The sequence below is a fragment of the Myxocyprinus asiaticus genome, chromosome 9, assembly GCF_019703515.2.
Source record: "Myxocyprinus asiaticus isolate MX2 ecotype Aquarium Trade chromosome 9, UBuf_Myxa_2, whole genome shotgun sequence".
In the NCBI taxonomy this organism is placed as follows: Eukaryota; Metazoa; Chordata; class Actinopteri; order Cypriniformes; family Catostomidae; genus Myxocyprinus; species Myxocyprinus asiaticus.
Window position 1 is genome coordinate 31,313,292 of NC_059352.1, and position 20,263 is coordinate 31,333,554.

A 20,263-nucleotide genomic window follows, 5' to 3' on the forward strand; every position below is an offset into this window, starting at 1 on the left:
AGGAGACAGCAGGGCTCTGGTTGAGGTGGCGGAGCTGGTTAATTTTACAAAGCACTGTAAACAAATAAAAACTTGGGCTGCACAAATAATCAAATAAATAATCGAGATTACATTTGCAGCTGCAACAATTAACTAATTGTATAACAGTAGCTGATACTTTGAACTGTATCACAACAACATATTGCTTGTCAAAGATAATTGCTTATGTCAAAAAATATAAGTTATGCTTTTTTCTTATAAAGATTTTTATAATCAGTGGTCTCCTAAGAACACTTTCAAGCATCAATATCAATGCTTAGGTCTCTGTGGAATCAAGATTTTCTTTTCAAAACATGTTTTTTAGCAGCAGATGAGCACTGTAACCAATCACAGACTCTTCATGCTGCTAATAGGACCAATGTGAAGTTGACCATATGCAAATTGTATTATAATGTATTGCTATCACAATATCAAGGGAAATAATAGACAATTTTGTTTAATTGTGCAGCCTTACAATAAATACTGTATAAATGTAATGCTGAAATGCAGATATCAGGCAGCAGGAGTTTGCCGTTAAGAGTATTAACAGGCGACAGCTAGCCTAATTATCACGACCACGAATGAACTCGAAAGATGAAGTGGCCAACTGGGGTTCACCAGAAGGTGGGTTAAACTTAACACATGCCACACCAGCAGATCTTAAACACAACACGCGTTATCCACATGAGCTTTAACTTACTCCACCTGACAAAAACGACCCAATATTAAACATACCATCAGCATAACTGACAGATATTGAGTCATCAAATAAAAACCTTTCAAACAAATCTACGCTGGCATTCAAAACATTTATGTCTACTCTGAGCCTCTAAACTGTCATGTCAGACTCGATTCAGTTGGTTTAATTCCATTCTGACAAAATAAGTTTTCCATGGCCACCGTCCCAAATCCAGTATCACAGTATCTGAACAAGTCTTAAATAACAGTGATTGGAGGTTTAAAGCAAAAGTCAAGTTAGCCTACATTTAATGCAAACATCTGCAAAAAACAACCATTGTAAAAACCATTGTTTGCTATTATTGCCAGACAGTTTATTATTAAAAATTCATAAAAGGAAAAAAAAAATGCTTTAGGGGCTTCGTTTAGAGTGCTGATAGACTAAAGCTTGTGAGCATTGCACAGCTCAGCCAGTTTGGACGTTGTTGCTTTTTTTGTGATTTTTTTATCGACTCGTAAAAATGACCTCTTACCAAAACAGCAGATTTTCATACCAACAGATCAGTAACACCACACGTTTGTGCTTAAATACACATATACATGCTCTCAAGGGCATTGCCATAACACACAATTTAACCTGACTAAACAACATCAAAGGTTTGTCACGCTAGTTTACTGAGGCAAAACCAGACATCTCACTGATGGGTTTAGCAGTTACATTCAAAGCAGCCAGTCAACCGTACAGTAACAGGGGCAGGGAGCTGGTGAGGCACAGACCACCACTTCTGTCCCTAACTACTGTCACTAATGTTAGTGTAGAATTGATACATGATTAATTTACACAAAGAACCAAGTCTGTATATGTGGCACAGGTGTTTTGCAGTAATAGTTTGGTACACTCATGTGCCCTCATTTCATTCCAAACCTGACTTTCTTTGGAACAGTGTTCAAATTGTGTCAGAGCTCTTGGGGGGTCCCCTTAACCCTTAACCACCTCCTTTTAATTAACCTCTAGCAACGATTCAGTTCTAAGATAAATGATCATTCAATGTCAGTAATGTAGGTTTACAAACAATCATATAATTATACTCTCACTGAGCACTTTATTAGGAACACTATGGTCCTAATAAAGTGCCCGACGTGGTCTTCTGCTGTTTGGGGGGGGTGGGGGAAGTGCAGCCAAAAAAAAAAAAAAAAGTGCAAGTTCCACTGCCACTGTTTTGAAAAGATGGCCGAGATATTTGTTAAAACATCTCCTTTTGTGTTTCGCATAAGAAAGTAAGTCATATGTGTTTGGAACAGCAAGAGGGTGAGTAACTTATGACATTATTTTCATTTTTGGGTGAACTATTCCTTTAAAACTTTAAAAGTCGATCATGAAATGTTTGAATTGTTAAGACTAACCAAGAGGGATCAAGGGGATGTCCCCATGTGAAGAGCAATGAAAGCCACAACTTCATCAGTATCTGAAACTCTCTCTCTCACTCTCTATTTCCTTTCCTCTTCTATCTTTCTGTGTCATTCTCTCTCCCTCCCTCTCTCTCTCTCTCTCTCTCTCTCTCTTTCTCTCCCTCTCAAACAGCTGCAGGAACAAAGAGCCATTCACACATGGGCAGCTGCTGAGGCTGGGAAGTCATTTTGGAGGATCTCAACAAATATTGCACTTCCAACATAGGGGCCCAAGCCGATGTCCTCTGCTTTTGATTTCAAGACCTCCCATGCCATTTTCACACTAATGGCATTTGAGACTCCACTGATATAAGAGGACACTATCAAAGGCAAAGGAAGAAAAAATTAAATACAATTCTGCATTGCATCTCTTTTTTGTGTTCCACAGAAGAATGTCAAACAGATTTGGAACAGTTTTCAAAATGAGTTAAGGGACCCCACCATATGGTAAAAAAAAAAAAAAATGGGGGGGGGGGGGGGGGGGTCCTGGGGATCCCCTGGTGTTTTATCTAAACTACAATACTAGACACATAAAACAAGATTCTTTTTTTTTATTTTTTTATTTATTTTTTTTATTTTTTCCGGTAACACATTGAAACTGATCATTATCTGTCCCAGTTTTCATAAATAATACAAAATAGATTTTTTTACATTGGAGTGCCAACCAAAAGTATATCAGAGGTGATGCTATAGTGGCCATTTTTCCTAAACTGAAACTCTGGGCATGTTGGCAGGCCTGTTACTATAACGATCTGATCTCTCTTTGTCATGATTCTGTTTTGTCTGCCCTTCAGTCCCTGTCTGTTTTCTGTTTGTGTGTGTTTGTAGTGTGTATGTGTTATTGGCTATGTCTGTGTTTGTCTTAGCAATGTGCTTCCCTGACCCCACCTCCTCGTTACCCTCATCACTTTCCCTTGTTTAGTCCTTGTCATGTTTATTGCCTTCACCTGTTCCTCATGTGCATTGCCTCTATATATTGTGCCCTCTTCCCTCTCATTTTGTGAGTAGTCAGTCTGTTCCTGGTTGGTCCTAGTTATTATCTTTACTCTTGTTTTGATTTGTTTTTTCTCCCCCATGAGAGTTTTATGTTACCTAGTCATTGTCTTTATTCTAGTTTATGTTTAGTTTGTTTTCCCTCGTGAGAATTTTGTGTTGCTTGCTTTTTCAGTTTTCTTTTTGTTCACTAATTCCCACACGACGCAGAGCCAAGCAGGCCAGGAAACTCTTCAGACTCCGGCATGAAGACAAGTTGGTGAGGGGGTACGCGTTGACATTTTTGGTACTGTCCTCGGGTCTGGGTCACGATCAGGCCAGCCTTATGCAATTGTTCAGGGCTAGTCTGAACCATCAGGTCTTGTGTCCCAGAGATGGGTGAAGGGGGAAGTCTTGCTGCTACAATCAAGTTTGCCTTGAGATGGGATGAGTATCTCAGCCTGTGCCTCGGAGGACTTCCTTCATCCCAGCACGAGGTCAACGATAGTCCCTCTCCAGGAGGTGGAGGAGGCCGCCGCTGTTGGCTAGGAGGTGGCAGCCGTTCCCGCGGCCAACCTCCAGGAGGCGGCAGTCGATGAGCCCATCCTGTTCCCTGGGGCCGTCGAGCCCGTCCTGCCCACCCCCTCCGGCCACAAACGCTCAGTCTGCCCAGCTCCCTGGGGTCCCTGCCAAGTCTGTGCAGTCCTACGGGGTCCCTGCTAGGTCTGACCTGTCCTGTGCCACCTCTTACATCACCATCTGCCCAGCCGCTGCAATGGACATCATCATCATCGGCCCAGTGGCCTCCCCTTACCCATCTGACCTCTGCCCAGCAGCCACCACCGACCCCAGCGGCCGATGATTTTCCAGTGCTGAACATAGCTGCTCTGTCCTGGCCTTCCAGCCCTTCCAGGCCTCTGGGTCCTTTTCTGGTTTCGCCATGGCCTTCTGGTCCACCTACAACCTGGTCCAGTCTGTTTGTGTGTTTGTCATGTGTATGTGTAATTGGCTGTGTCTGTTTGGTGGTCTTAGCCATGTGCTACTCTGACCCTGCCTACTCGTTACCCTCACCACTCTCCCTCGTTTAGTCCTTGTCATGTTCATTACCTTCACCTGTTCCTTGTGCTTTGCCTCTATATACTGTGCCCTCTTATTTGTCAGATCATTTTGTTAGTCAGTCTGTTCCTGTGCCCGGTCGGTCCTAGTTATTATCTTTACTCTTGTTTTGATTTGTTTTCTCTCCCTCGTGAGGGTTCAGTTTTAATTTTATTTTTCACTCATTGCTGCATTTGGGTCCTCATTCCTGACACATTCAGTGACAATCTTTATAGATTAAGATAGTTTCTGTCTGTTTAGAGACAGATCACCTAATGTGGCTCCTGCTTCAAGTCTGTCCCTCCTCTTTAGTCAGAAAGATATAGTACAATAACACTAAGCCACAGCCTGGAAAGTCCATTAACAAATCAAAGGCAACAGACCCCAGACTGAACATAAGTAGCTCCACACTATTAATGTTTAGGTGGAGCGGCGAAGACCATATGGTTTGAAATGCAGCCTAGGTCTGACCCACGGTGCCACTGCAGTGAGAGGAAAGAGGATGCCTTAAAATGATCAAACCATCAATACTCCTTTCTAAATTAGAAATTGCCATAACGAAAGACCCATCATTTCATTTCGATTACATTTCTCTTTCTTGTGTAAAACTACACACATTACTCTGCAAAAACTCTCTAAGGATTAAGATTTGTGTTACGCATCCCACTGTGAAGGTTTGCTCTCACTTAAAAAAAAAAAAAAAAACTGTCCTGATGTCTGTCTATCCAATGTCAACATCTATCAGTTAAAGGAATGATTCACCCAAAACGTTTATAGTTTACTCACCCTAATGTCATTCCTAACCCATATGACTTTCTTCGGTATTTAAGTCGTTATTCGCTCTCAAATCATTGATCAACTCATATCGGAGTCTGAATCAATGTCGATCAATGATATGATTTGATCGTATGCTTTCTGAAAACTCTGAATATGACACATGAGTTGCATGGACTACTTTTACAACACTTTTAGGTACTTTTTTTTTCACTTTAAAATTAGGCAAAATGAACTGCTATTGTATGGAAATCAGTGATCACTACATTATTTTAATTAGGCTATTCACCTCATTAAAAGGACTTACAGTTGAAATCAGAAGTTTACATACACTTAAGTTGAAGTCAGTAAAACTTTTTAACCACTCCACAGATTTCAAACTATATTTTGGCAAGTCATTTAGGACATCAACTTTGTGCATGACACGAGTAATTTTTCCAACAATTGTTTACAGACAGATTGTTTCACTTTTAATTGACTATATCACAATTCCAGTGGGTCAGAAGTTTACATCACTAAGTTAACTGTGCCTTTAAGCAGCTTGGAAAATTCCAGAAAATTATGTCAAGCCTTTAGGCACTTAGCCAATTAGCTTCTGATAGGCTAATTGGAGGTGTACCTGTGGATGTATTTTAAGGCCTACCTTCAAACTCAGTGCCTCTTTTCTTGACATCATGGGAAAATCAAAAGAAATCAGCCAAGATTTCAGAAAAAAAAATTATGGACCTGCGCAAGTCTGGTTCATCCTTTGGAGCAACTTCCAAATGCCTGACGGTACCACATTCATCTGTACAAACAATAGTATGCAAGTATAAACACCATGGGACCACGCAGCCATCATACCGCTCAGGAAGGAGACGCATTCTGTCTCCTAAAGATGAACGTAGTTTGGTGCGAAAAGTGCAAATCAATCCCAGAACAACAACAAAGGACCTTGTGAAGATGCTGGAGGAAACAGGTAAACATGTATCTATATCCACAGAAAAACGAGTCCTATATTGACATAACCTGAAAGGCTGCTCAGCAAGGATGAAGCCACTCCAAAACCACCATAAAAAAGCCAGACTACAGTTTGAAAGTGCACATGGGGACAAAGATCTTACTTTTTGGAGAAATGTCCTCTGGTTTGATGAAACAAAAATGGAACTTTTTGGCCATAATGACCATCGTTATATTTGGAGGAAAAAGGGCGAGGCTTGCAAGCCGAAGAACACCATCCGAACCGTGAAGCATGGGGGTGGCAGCATCATGTTGTAGGGGTGCTTTGCTACAGGAGGGACTGGTGCACTTTACAAAATAGATGGCATCATGATGAAGGAAATTATGTGGATATATTAAAGCAACATCTCAAGACATCAGCCAGGAAGTTAAAGCTTGGTCACAAATGGGTCTTCCAAACAGACAATGACCCCAAGCATACCTCCAAAGTTGTGGCAAAATGGCTTAAGGACAACAAAGTCAAGGTATTGGAGTGGCCATCCCAAAGCCCTGACCTCAATCCGATTGAAAATTTGTGGGCAGAACTGAAAAAATGTGTGCGAGCAAAGAGACCTACAAACCTGACTCAGTTACATCAGTTCTGTCGGGAGGAATGGGCCAAAATTTCAGCAACTTATTGCGAGAAGCTTGTGGAAGGCTATCCAAGACGTCTGACCCAAGTTAAACAATTTAAAGGCAATGCTACTACCAAATACTCACAAAGTGCATGTACACTTCTGACCCACTTGGAATGTGATGAAAGAAATAAAAGCTGAAAGAAATCATTCTCTCTACTATTATTCTGACATGTCACATTCTTATAATAAAGTATTGATCCTAACTTCCCAGCTAAGACAGGGAATGTTTATATGATTAAATGTCAGGAATTGTGAAAAACTGAGTTTAAATGTATTTGTCTAAGGTGTATGTAAACTTCTGACTTCAACTGTATGAATACAATTTACTTTCCTGTCACTGTGTTGATATTTCTGTTGAAAAAGAAAGTTGGAGCAGGGATGTCAAAGGTCCTGTTTTTATATAACCAATAAATTTACAATACTTGGATTAATTGCTTCTGCTTGTATTATTCTCATTAGTAAGTTGGTCAGTTTGGATAAAAGTGTCTGCTAACTGAATCAATTTAAATATAAATTATTATTTTGTCAACTTTTAGGAGTACACTGGCAGATAAATTGCATCAAGGTTAATAGACATTGAATAAAAGTCACAAAACTCTTTTTGGTGGTTGATTTCATGGGGTCTTTGAGGGCTGTTCGACCTTGCCCCTCTGAAAACCATCTCAGCATGGCAGGAAAACAGCATGACCTCAAGAGAATAACACACCACAACTATTTCCAGCCATGTATAAATAAAACAAACACTTCTGCCTACTTGGTTCAAGCCAAGAAACATGGAATTTTTTTTTGTGAAAATTAAACAAGGGTCACCTGACGATCACATCTAGGGTCGCTTTGATAGTGGATGCCTCCTAAAAAACCTGGTCAAGTCCAACACTTGCCTCTTGACTGCCAATGAGTCTCATTTGGATTGAAAACGAAGATATCTTCTGTTGAAATCATACAGCCAAAACAGAGCGGTCTCCCGCTTGCATTAGTGAATGGTGATGCAGGCCTCTTTGACATGTTTATAATGGAGAATGTGCTTGTCAGCCCAAATGGATCTTCTTGGAGTTGGCTACAAGCGTATCCACGCGTCAAGCAGTGACACACTGGGGACATGAAGTGGCCAGCTGCACTCAAACAAACCCACAACCTCCAACGATCATAAAGACTGATCAGTCCACTCGACTCACCAGACCAAGCACCTGACACATCATTCAAAAAGAATGCACACAGACACACACACTAAATCACACCTCAGGGCCAAAGCTAAGACCACAGAGCACACACACATATAAACTCCTTGTGCTTTATGCTTACACATTGAACATCTGGGTGTGTGACTTCCATTTGTGAGTCACATCTGAGCATGCAGACTAACACACATACACAAGCATCAACATGTAGCATGCAGTCTTTACTCACTTCTTGTTCTGAATCATCAGTGCTACCAACACAGCCCACAGAGCTCCAATATGGCAAAGACAAAAATGATGAAAATGTTACTGAAATTCACTAAAAGAGCTACTCTACTGTTAATCTACACAGCTACAAGCAGTACTGCTACACATCACTAAAATCTCTCTCTGTCTCTCTCTCTCTCTCTGTCTCGCTCTATCTCTGAGACAGTTTTTAGAGGGTAATATGCTGGGAGTGAGTGATTGCTAACCCTGAAGACCTGACCTGACATGTCACTGGGGTCTTGAATCAGATAACAGTCACATGCCTGCAGTCCTCATGAAACACAACACAGTCACTCTTCACTCCTCACCTCCAGTACAATAATCACTGTACGAACTAACAGTCTCGTTTGACAAAAGTACTTTCAAGAGCTCTGACTGGTTTTCTCATGCCATACACCAACCGATAACCCCAGCAAACTAATTTTCTCATGTAAGGCACTTGGAGACATCATCTAATGTCTGACAGGCATGAAAAGCCTGCATGCACCAATAACACAAGGTCTTGACTAAAGACCTTATAAATATTGTAAACGTGTAACTAAACCATAAATGACTATACAATTTATTAGGCTATTTAAGGTATTGCATTAAGCCACTATAGCCAAAATGACCAGGTGAAAACATTATCTTCCATAACCATAAAAAGCATAATAACTAGAGTAAAACCACTGACGTTTTCTGTGTACTGTAAATAGGACAATCGACTGCTTTTTCAGTTCAGAAAGATTTGTAATACTTTGACAGTAAACTACACTGATAAACACTTAAAAGAGGACACTTATTCTGCATAAAGAGACCTAAAACAGGTGCAATCAATGCCAAACCTATACATACTTTTTTTTAGCATTAACAAAAATCAATTGCTAATTTTCTTAAACATGCAGTTTAGAATCAATAGACTGCTGAAGATGATTATGACAGCAACTTTTAGGCAGCTGTTATCTTAAGCACTTTATAATGATAACTACTAACAATCACCATGCACATTTCCCTTGAACACAAGGCATAATATCTATAGTATCTTTCTATCTATCTATCTATCTATCTATATATATATATATATATATCTATATATATATATATATATATATAAGGTATCTTCAAGTTCAGTGATTTAGGAAGTCTTCAACCGACAGACCCCATGAAATCTGCATAACACAAACTTTCATGATGTTTTAAATATTACTATTCTCGATAGTGAAATCTCAACTATGTAAATACAGTCCTGCCTGAGAATTTCACAATATCTGCAACAAATAAATTGAAGATGCATTTGTATTTGCATGCACTGAGGGTGACTTCACGTTAGAACTGTGCCTCCTTTTTCCTGGGTTATGTGAACTATGTACATTAATTTGATTAAACGAAATTCCTGTGCAGGGCAGTCCACTCATCCTGAAAAAAGTTGATCTTGATAAAGTCAAGTTAATTAAACTTGTATGGACTACACATTGCACCCCATGTCAAAAGGTACCGCACAGCCCCACAATCCTGAAAACAGCAGAACTTCTACAGAGCTCATGAAGCATGCTGCCCGAACAAAACTCTTTGGTAACATAACTTATATGATAAGAACATGGGTAGCTAAGTATTACGTATTTAAATATGATAGGGTTCATCCAGAAAGAAATTGTGTGCACAGAAAGGAAGTTATGCATTAGTGTATGTACTATCTCAAACTTAACATTACATAATTGTTAAGTCCTGTTGGAGTAGCTCGATAAGTGTGACAGTCAAACTATTGACACTTCAAGACGCGCGCAGTGTAAACAGCTTCGTTGATTATAATGGAAGCGTTCTAGTTGAGTCGCATCGCGCGCAGCGAAGACTCAACGTGCTTTGAAACGTGCATGCGTGCGTCTATGAGGCGAGCTTGAGACTGTAAACAAGCTTGAAAACGATTTATTTACAACAATCTTAAAATTGCATTCATTAATAAAGACAAAGTATACATTTAAATCAAAAGCAAATATAGAAACAAAGTGACATACCAGCGAATCTCCGGTAATGCTCAAGAAAACTTTGTTATGGAGTTCACGGTATAACGTTTCCTTCGGCTGATATAATACAGGACCAGCGCAAATCGTCTATCAGTGTAGTAAATAGTCGAGCAACAGATGCCCCAATTTTCGGGATGACAGCCTATGATAGATCTCAAAAAGTTTTAAATACCTCTCCCGCTTTCAGTGTGTGTATCTGTGTGTGTTTGAGTGGGAGGGGCCAGTAAAAAGAGGCTGCGATTCACATCCATCATGACAAATGAGAGGATGAAGTAGGCTTTGAAACCATCACTTTCTGCAGTCATACCCTTGAGCCCATGAACGTGCACTTTCATAAAAATAATAATAATTATTATTATTATTGTTGTTGTTGTTGTTGTTATCATAATACACAAATATTATTGCTATATGATGTGAGATAAAGTAGTTGACAAAATACCATGGACACAAACTTTTAGTTTAACATTTAAAAGGTATATAAAGTAGACCTATATTTGTTCAATGAAAGTAGTTTTAAGATGCTGTAACTGGTTAAAAGTTTTTCCACAATTTTTAATCACCTTCACTATTTAGGCTAACATAATTTACTCCTGCGGTGTGACAGATCTCATTTTAATAGTAAAAGTCATTTATGAGGTCATAAAAAACGAATTAAAGGGTTAGTTCACCCAAAAATTACAATTCTCTCATCATTTACTCACCATCATGTCATCCCAGATATGTATGAGTTTCTTTCTTCTCCACCACACAAACAAAGATTTTTAGAATTATATCTCAGCTCTGTAGGTCCTCACAATGCAAGTGAATGGGTACCAAAATCCAAAAAGCACATAAAGGCAGCATAAAAGTAATCCAAAATACTCCAGTGTTTAAATCCATATCTTCAAAAGCAATATGATAGATGTGGGTGAGAAACAGATCATTATTTAAGTTTTTAAAATTCTCCTCCCTGCCCAGTAGGTGGCAACAGGGGCGTAGATTCCGGGGGGATGCGGGGAGGTAATCTTCTCCACCAGAATCTACACCTCTGACTCCATATGACAAATATATGTATTGCAGATTGATAAAAATAAAAAATAAAAAAATTGCAGATGTCCACAATTTACATAAGCCTGTCTAACTTGAAATTGATAAAAAAAAATAATTTAAAAACAATTTAAAAACTTTACAACTAATTTAAATAGAACATTGTTATAGCATGTTTATAGACAAAATTTAGACAAAGTAATGTTATAAATAAATAAAATGAGTGTGTCAGTATTAAAATATGAGTTAAACTGTTTTATCAGAACTTTCAATAATAGCATTAGTAAACATGGTTAACAGTTCAGCTAATGTAATAAATTTTGATTTATCCATTTTCATAAATATTTGTATTTTGAAATTAATAGTGGTCTGTTCCACATTATATAATGTTTATAATGACTTATTAATGAATCTTATTAAGTTATTATAAGCTTAACTGTTTTTTGTATTATTTTGAAAACCCTGTCAAATGCTCATATGTGTGGGATGTTTCACTTTATCATCATACCACATTTAAACACTGCCAAAGTGTGTTTCAAATGAAAAAGGCATGTGAGACATAATCCAGTTTTGCATGTTCATCAAACCACCATTGAATAGACAGAATGTCAAATGTCACCACTGAATGTCCCAAATACATCTCAAAACATGGTTTCATGCCCCTCACAATTATCTACAAATGGTTTCAGAAACCAGCATTTTGCTCATATAATATTGCAACTGCTCATTGCAATTTCAGCCTCTTTTTTCTTTTTCACAATATCTGCAACAAACTGCTATTTTGCTCATGGTCAGTAATTTAAGATATCATGAATATTCTTTTTACTTCGGTCGCAGATGTGTGTTTACCGAAAATGCTTATAGCTTAGATCGGAATTTTGACATCAATTATGTATTTCCATAAAAAGAGCAGTTATGGAGAATCCTGTTTCAATATGGAAAATAATGGTTAATTTGTGTTTTAAGTGGTATCCCTGAAAATAACAGAACTGATATCTTTAACCAGCCCAGAAATGTTCCTGATGTCATAAAAATAAATCAGATTTTTTCCCTTGTAGTATTAATCTTATCTGTTGAATGTTTTATATTTCTGTCACTGCCAACTGATTTGATTCAAGGCAAAAGTCATGCTGACCTGACTTTGGACTGGCCTTCACCTGGACATCTAACTGGACTAAAAACTGGGACTGGCCTTCAGAGGCCACACCATTTATCAAAGAGTAGTCATTTTTGGGATTTACTAACTGATAACAAATCTTTGGGATTTAACAAACAACAGCCAAGAAAGAAGTGGTCCAATCATTGCATGCCTAAAATTTATTCAATTTTATAAAGTTTTATTCTACATTGAATATCTGGAGGATCACAACTGATGGCGGCTTTTCACATAGAAATTGGTCCATTACACCTTTAAAATGCCATGTATACATATGCTAATAAATTAATTTTAAATTTAGAATTAAAAATGCAACTGCCTTGTTTTCAGAGTCAGTCATACCAAAAGGTATGAGTGTTTGTGAGTTAAACTCGTGCAAGGATGCATGTTTGTTTATTAGTTGTTATAGGGTATATATATTTTTTCATTTGCTTAGTTTTTTTTTTTTTTTTATCTTTTTTTTATTCTGCCTCCTCTTCTGACTTGTCTCCCTGAACAAACAGACTCATGTTGTCTGACTGAAATGTTCTGCTTCAGTCTAAAAGAAATGGAAATGCTTTACTGTTTCTTAGAGTGTAAATGTCAGAGTCGTGATTTGCCACTAATGAGATAGCACCCTTGCAAGATAGAAAACTTTGTTTTGGTGCTTCTTGCTGTCTTCTTGAAAACATTGATATGCTGCTTTTTAGTGTCAGTGAAGATGTACTCTAAGGCTTCATGTCATATTTCTTCTCTCATGCATATGTATGCCTCAAAACCAGGCCTACTCAAAGCATCTACACAGACGGGGAGAGGGATGTGACAAAATCTAGTCTTGAACATGAATCCCTTGCCCTAATTCTTTGATTTTGTTGTTTCACTGTATTTTTTGTCTTTGTAATAAATTGTTTTCATATAAAAAGAAGGGAAAATCAATCCAAGCAGAAAGAAAACCATCAGTACACTATTGAAGGATTTCTTTAAATGTAACATCATCAAATTCAGTGCATACTACCTTTTTAATACAGTAAATGTTTAATATTAATTCCTAAGCATGGTTATTATTTTGATTTTGACATTCAAATTTACACAGACTAGATGCTGTAGGTCAAAGCAACTCCACCAACTTAGTCTCACAGAGTAAAAGGACTTGAAAATATTAGTGTACTTGGCAAAAGAAACAACATCATTTTGTGTGGCCTTGGAGAAGGGTGGAAGCAGACATGTTGAAGGGCTTAAAAGCTAACAAAAATGTGGAATGTACCAAAGTCTTTCTAGCAAGTCAGTCCACTCAGTGGTCATCTTTGGAACGCTCTCAGGCAACTATTTTTCTATGTAAACAAGTGGCATACAAGAGCAGCTCCTATCTGCTTGAATGGGGAAAGACAGAAATCTCCAAAACGGTCGGTCAAGATTACGATAAAAGTGCATATGTAGCAAATCAGCAGTAAAATCTGACAACACTGGAATCGTGAATTGTGCTTCTTTACCTCAGATTACAAAAAACAACAACAACAACAAATTCCCGGCTGGTATAGCTTATGCGTGTTCTCGAGTTGATTGACAGGCAATGTCTGTATCTAAAAGGAAATTGGCTCTTTTACCTGTAAGGCGGGACTTCCTTTCTACATCTGTTGACCATTGGGCATTCCAATTCCTCCTTTTAATTTTAATAGAAGTGGCCCGTCTCTGCTAAAATATCTCTGAATGTACACAGTTGAAATGTGGTGGTGCCACAGCAGGTGAGGGTAAGCCATTTAAAAAACATGTGTCTGGGGGGGCTCAGCAAGAATTCTGCAAGTGTAATGGTTACTGTATGTAGTTCTATCTATCCCTTATTTTTGGTCATGTCCTGATCTTTCTAGATCTGTGGCTGCGAAAAGTGTTTTCCTATAGAACACTTTTTTTCCCCCCCATATATGAGAAGTGGCCTATGTGAAATGCTAGGTGCTGACCTTGACCTTGGGAGCTACATGGCATGATTAAGCCTTTCATCTGAATTATGAGCAACCACAGGGGATGTTTATCTATGCGGAGTCATAGATTTCCCTTAAAGTTAGTCAAAAGACAAAAATAAGGATAAAAAATAAACAGCAATGTGAATTAACACATATGAAACAGTTTATGTAGCATCAGGACCTGCACCAGCCAACTTCATGACAACTTCTTCCCCTAAGCAATCAGACTTTTGAACTCTTGATCAGTCATGATACATATATCAGCACCGCACTTTATTAGCCTCAGACTGGACTCACATTTTATACTTCTCTTAATAACACACTGGCAAGTGACTATCAATCAACAGCTGAATGTCAACACAACACTTCATATTTATTTCCACTGATGGGGGGGACCATGAGCAATAATAATTGTATATTATTATTATTATTATTATTATTTTGTATACAGTCTTCTTATTTTGTGAATGCTGTATATTGTATATTATTATTATTTTGTATACAGTCTTTTTATTTTGTGAATACTGTATATTGTATATTATTAGATGTATATTGTGTTGTGTAACATATGTGTAAACTGTGTTATGTGTAAATCAGATGTTTATTGTAACTGTCATACTGCTAAGTTACTTGGAACCGCACCCAAGACTTTCACACACTGTTGCACTTGTGTATATGGTTGAGTGACAATAAAGGGATTTGATTTGATTTTTGATTTGATTATGTCATAGTCTATTGCTCTCGCTAAATATTTATAAAAATCAATGTAAGTAAAGGCCACTGCTGACACCCTTTTGTAGACCTATTCAGTAGGTCCCAACCAAAATAGGGCATATGCTGCCCTCTTGTGGAAAGTTTGTTTCAAATCGTATTACTGAATAAGTGAAGTAACACGTGAACTTCATTAAGCTGAGCTCTTTCTTTAAATGTTTGTTCTTCATAGGGGGTGTTTACAGCGAATGCACGTTTGTATTTATGTAAATGTACATAAATGAAGGCTTGTCTGTTTATAAAAATAACAAAAAATACGTTTGCCAGCCTAGTTTTATCAATCATGCACATCCTTGTAACTTAATTAACCACTAGCCTAAATAAAAGCCCAGTGGAACACCACCAGTCATGGAAAGCTTCATGAGATTTTAGTTTTTAATTAAGTGCTAGCTATTTTATTCAGTGTCTTGCACAAGTGACATCAACGACAATAATAAAGTTACCAGAGGTAATCGTTTACATAAATTGCAATTCCTTTTTTAATACGTTTTAGAAGTGTTTTATTTTATTTTATTTTTTACATAATACCAAACAACTACACAAAAAAAAAAATAGCACGGCGTCAATTGAGCGTCAAATGATGGCCAATCATTGAACATAGAGAGCGCATGCGCCTCATATGGTGCTCGCCTCCCCTCCGCAGTTTTCTATCATATCATAGTTCTCTTTGAAAGAATTTTCAAGCTGCAGAGATGATCGATGTCTAACACTCGCCAGAAGCTGACAGCCAGCCACATGTAACCATTAAAGAGAAGAACCGAGCTAAACCGATCGGACAGAATGTTCTAGAAGACCACTTGTGTCGCACTTTTTTTTTTTTAAATACTCTGACGTACATGTTTGTTTGTTTTATGGGAGTTCGTACGCCTGTCGTATAAATAAACGTGTTCAACTTAAAAAAAAACAGCTTTTCGGTGTTTTCAATGGGTGTAAGTAAAGTCACGTTTAGATGACATTTTTAACAAAGTATCTATTTTCTCAATGTTAAAGGCGCGAGGGGGAAGAAGGGAGCACGTGAGGGGTCTCGTCCAATGGGATTGCGTGCTTTTAGCAGGAGGGTATAAATACCAGGCAGTTTCTGTGAGAGACGTCCGCCATTGATGACTATCCTATTAAAGAAACGGGCTTATTTAAAACAAGTATGTGTGATGTTAGTTTGTTCTTATGGCGTTGAAATGTAGATTTGAAAAATCGTTTTCTTAGAGGGTTTTTTTTTCCGGCCGCAAAGCATCGACGACACCCCATCGGTTGATGACGTTTTCCAGCAGAGCTCCTCCGGCACTGCAGCGTCTGTCTCAGTTCGGCAATTAAAACTTTCTTTGTTGTGCCAGAGACGGAAAGGTAACATTTTGAGTCCAGGTTCAGCTGGCTTCATTTAGTTGGCGGATTGTTAAAGGGAGGGTCTGTTACTGACGGGGCGGGGTAATGTGTGGCTAGTGTGCAAAAGCTAGCAAGGCGCCATTTTGTGGCTCGAAACTTGCTTGCACGAGTAACGGGGGAATTCATGTAAATAGTCTCTGCCTGGTCATTTGTTGAAATTGAACAGCCGAAAGTGTGCATTTTGTGCTTGCAGAATGTCAAAATGCACATAAAACGAATTCTGTAAGCAGAGCTGACACTTCTGTGGCGTTAACATTGATCCGGAAGATGGGATTGCGTCATCCAGACAAGGTCATGAGGGTTATGTAACGCATGGCCATGGATTGTGTAATGACTGCAAGATCTTTTTATTTTGTCCCTTTACCCACTGAGTTTTGTTTCAATATTGTTTTGGAGATCTATTTTGTTTAGCTGTATGCTGAATAGAGTGGTCTGAATAGATAACATTAATCACACTTGTATGTGCCCAGAGATCTCAAATTTGCCAAATTCCAAACACAACGTCGTTACATTTGTAAAGACTAATTGTAAACTTTATTAGAAAATAAAATGCAGTTGTTGTACTTATGTTTCTTGTCTTTCAAATGGACTGTCAGTGAAATAGACATTCCTTCCCCTTCATTACCTCAAAAAAAAAAAAAAAATCGTTGTGTAATTGTGACATATTTTGGTATAGATTACAAATAAACACAATTGACGTTTAATTTGTACCCAGTTGTTTTTCTTGTATACATATTTTTGTACGTCCTCAGGGCTTTATATATATATATATATATATATATATATATATATATATATATATATATATATATATATAAAATTTTTATTTTTATTTTTTTTTAATAAAGATCAGTGTAACTTAAATGTTTTAGAGTACGAGCAAAAATATTTAAATGAGCCGAGGATGACCGTTTACTTTGGGGTAAGTGGTATAGTCCAATGATAAAACCTGCATTAGGCATAACCTATAGTAGCTTCCCCCGAGGCAAGTCAAAAGGATTTCTGTGCTTTGTCACTAGATTTATTTGTTTAAAAAAAAAATTTACTGTCCAAATCTTTAACGTTTTAAAGAAATTTATTTTTAAGAGCTATTTGCAGGTAGTGAAGAAAGTGGTACTCGTTCTACATGGCGAAGTAAATGTTTCTATTTTTATTTTTCTAATCAAACTTGTAGGAAATTGATATTACCAGACTTCTTGAGAGCATGGTGTAGTGGCCACCTAAAGCTTGTTTTATGCTATGTTTAAAATTCAGCTCAACAGCACTAGTCCATGCTATCGGGCTTGACAAATCTCTCTTCTATATACTGTCTCATATATCCATTTCTCTTATTTTAAGCAAGATGTAGATTTCAGCGTGTTCAAACTTGGGTTTAATTAAGTTGTTTTGCTGCCATTTTTCCTTGTGCAACGGTATATTTTGTTTTTAAAGGGTAAATTGGGCTAAATTAAATCTTGCGCTTGATTCGATGGGTTTTGATGAGTTCATTCATTAGGCAGCAGGAGGCAGTGAATACCGTATAAATAATGCCTTGGTCCCAAACTGAGCTACCGTGCAGTTTTTGATTAACTAGTTTTTCCCCTTGAATTTACACAGTACGGCAGGCCTCTTGATGCAGTTATTTACATCGTTGTGTATTGTCAAAAGTACAACAATTGTATTTGCTTTGGCACAAATGGACTTGTGTGGTTCAGAAAGGCTGTGATTTTGTCTGCTTTTCCTGATCTGCATAAAACAAGATAATAATCAGCAGTGCAGAATGGAATGAGGATGTTGACACTACTTTCCCTGTTCACAGTGGCACAGGCAGCAGAAGTGTAATGCACGCTGAGCTGCCTAGGTGTGCAACTGCAAAAACCCTTTCCACGCTTGTTGCTCCCTGGTTCAGTCCAGACAATGTCTTATGTGAAACCCCCACATCATTTCATAATGAATGGAAATCCTCCTCCCCCTGAGTACAAGAACCCCAAGAAGCCTGGGCGCCTTACCAACCAGCTACAGTATCTAGAGAAGGTGGTGATTAAGGCGCTGTGGAGACATCACTTCTCCTGGCCCTTTAGACAGCCTGTGGATGCGGTCAGACTTAATTTACCAGTAAGTCTCATAGTGGTCTGCCTTTTGCATATGTTTTTTTTCTACCTTAAAATTCTCTCGTTAAACCTTTACTTTTAATATAAAGTCATCTTATTTCACACTTTGTAAATGCAAGTTTATTGTAGCGCATTTACATTTTTTAAATTATGGTGTGCAGTGCACATTTGGGTTTTGAAAATATTAAAGGCTTCTGGTAATCTTGGCATTTTCACTTTCAAATTAGGACTATTATTCAATCATCAAGAACCCAATGGACTTGAGCACCATTAAAAAGCGTCTTGAGAACAATTATTACTGGAAGGCAATGGAGTGTGTTGAAGACTTCAACACCATGTTCACAAACTGTTATGTGTACAATCGGGTGAGAATTTTTCTCGTCTCTTGAAATGTTGCTTATAATTTAATGTTTAATGCATGAAGTTTGGTGTCCTACTTTTTTTTTCTCCAGCCAGGAGATGACATTGTTCTGATGGCACAAGCTCTTGAGAAGCATTTCCTAGATAAGGTGTCACAGATGCCTCAGGATGAGTGTGAAATCTCTGCTCTGACCAGTAAAGCTCCAGTTAAAGCAGGGAGGAAGCCAGCAGGTAATCATGGCCTTTTCAATCAAGTTTGCAATGTCTGAAAATAACAGTTGCATATATACCCATTATATACTGCTATATAATGGGTAGATTTAGTTTTTCTATCATGGGTGTATGTTTGCAATTTGAGAGTGAAAATCAAGGGTACCTTTTGTACATTTTTGCAGGGCTAAAGATGAGGCCACAGTCTCCAGTGTCTGAGGTTGTCTTCCAGCAGACGGTGACTGTTATCCCTCCTGATGCGCTCCACACAATTCCCTCTGCCCCTCTGTCTGCTCAGCTCACAGCTAAAGTCAGTTCCACTTACATCACCTGGGCATTTTCACTCTTGATTTTGTAGTTTAGTAATAGGTACATTAGCATGGCGATAGTATCTTAAAAGCATGACAATTTAAATTAGATTCTGTCATTTACATACACTCACGTTTCAAATCTGAAGGACTTTTAGTTTTCTATTAAAGAGCACCTATTATGGTTTTTGAACATGCCTAATTTGGTTTTAAAGGTCTCTTACAATAGATTTACATGCTTGTTCAGGATTTCTTCCTCGAGTTACTTCAGCGTATAATGTCGGTGGTCAAAACCACCAGTGCCACCAGTTGTTCTGGTAACTGCAACGGCTTCTGACACGTGATCTAAAGCTTATGTTATTGGTCTGGGCATTTCTTTGCCGGGCGAAGAAAAAAAAAATAGAAACTCACTAGGAAAAAAAAAAGCTTCGGTTTGTTGCAGCACAATTCGTTGTGAACGTTCGCTCCAGGTGAGTGGCTCATTAGGAATCCATTGTTCCATTGTGGCTAGAAATGGCACAGAAAATTTGCTTTTGGTGTGCAATGGACTTTACACCTGGTATTAAGATGTGTTTGGAGTGATCCGATCACAAGTGGTCAGCACTAAATACATGTGTAAATGGGGTCCGAAATGTTTTGTGATCGGATCACAAAAACCACACACTTTTATTTGAGGTATAAACGCTAATCTGTCCTGAATGTGTCCTGGACTGCAACTAAGCTCCACTCCTCACCTGATAATCAACAGCTGCGAAAACGAGACATTGCTGGTTACTTGCTGCTTTAAAAGGAAATAACTGTCCAATTGGAAAATTAAAGGTGCACACAGTAATTTATTCCTCATTAAAGTTGAACTCAAAGACATGAATTGTAATTTTACATTATATTTAGGAAATCATGACCACTCACATTAAAATGAAGATTCTAGTCATATCAGTAGCCTTATAAAAGCTGTTTTATTCTACATGGAGAGGTTCC

General features: G+C 38.0%; 2 protein-coding genes across 8 annotated transcripts in view; one reads left to right on the forward strand and one right to left on the reverse strand.

Annotated features, from left to right (window-relative positions):
* The window catches only part of tgfbr3 (transforming growth factor, beta receptor III), a 189,439-nt gene extending 179,220 nt beyond the window's left edge, over nt 1-10,219 (reverse strand). The window contains exon 1 of one of the 2 annotated variants that reach the window (XM_051707490.1): nt 10,039-10,219. The gene's annotated coding sequence lies outside the window, so the exon portion shown is untranslated. Of the gene's footprint in view, nt 1-8,009; nt 8,124-10,038 lie in introns of those variants that run through there. The other variant, XM_051707491.1, reaches the window with a different exon arrangement.
* Nucleotides 10,220-15,582: 5,363 nt separating this feature from the next.
* brdt (bromodomain, testis-specific) overlaps nt 15,583-20,263 on the forward strand; it is a 35,429-nt gene continuing 30,748 nt past the window's right edge. For 3 of the 6 annotated variants that reach the window (XM_051706444.1, XM_051706447.1, XM_051706448.1), the window contains exons 1-5: nt 15,584-16,278; nt 18,116-18,411; nt 18,635-18,772; nt 18,860-18,998; nt 19,163-19,287. In XM_051706444.1, the coding sequence (XP_051562404.1) occupies nt 18,214-18,411; nt 18,635-18,772; nt 18,860-18,998; nt 19,163-19,287 (600 nt within the window). In that variant the 5' untranslated portion in view covers nt 15,584-16,278; nt 18,116-18,213. Of the gene's footprint in view, nt 16,279-18,115; nt 18,412-18,634; nt 18,773-18,859; nt 18,999-19,162; nt 19,288-20,263 lie in introns of all 6 variants that reach the window. The other 3 variants (XM_051706449.1, XM_051706445.1, XM_051706446.1) reach the window with 3 other exon arrangements.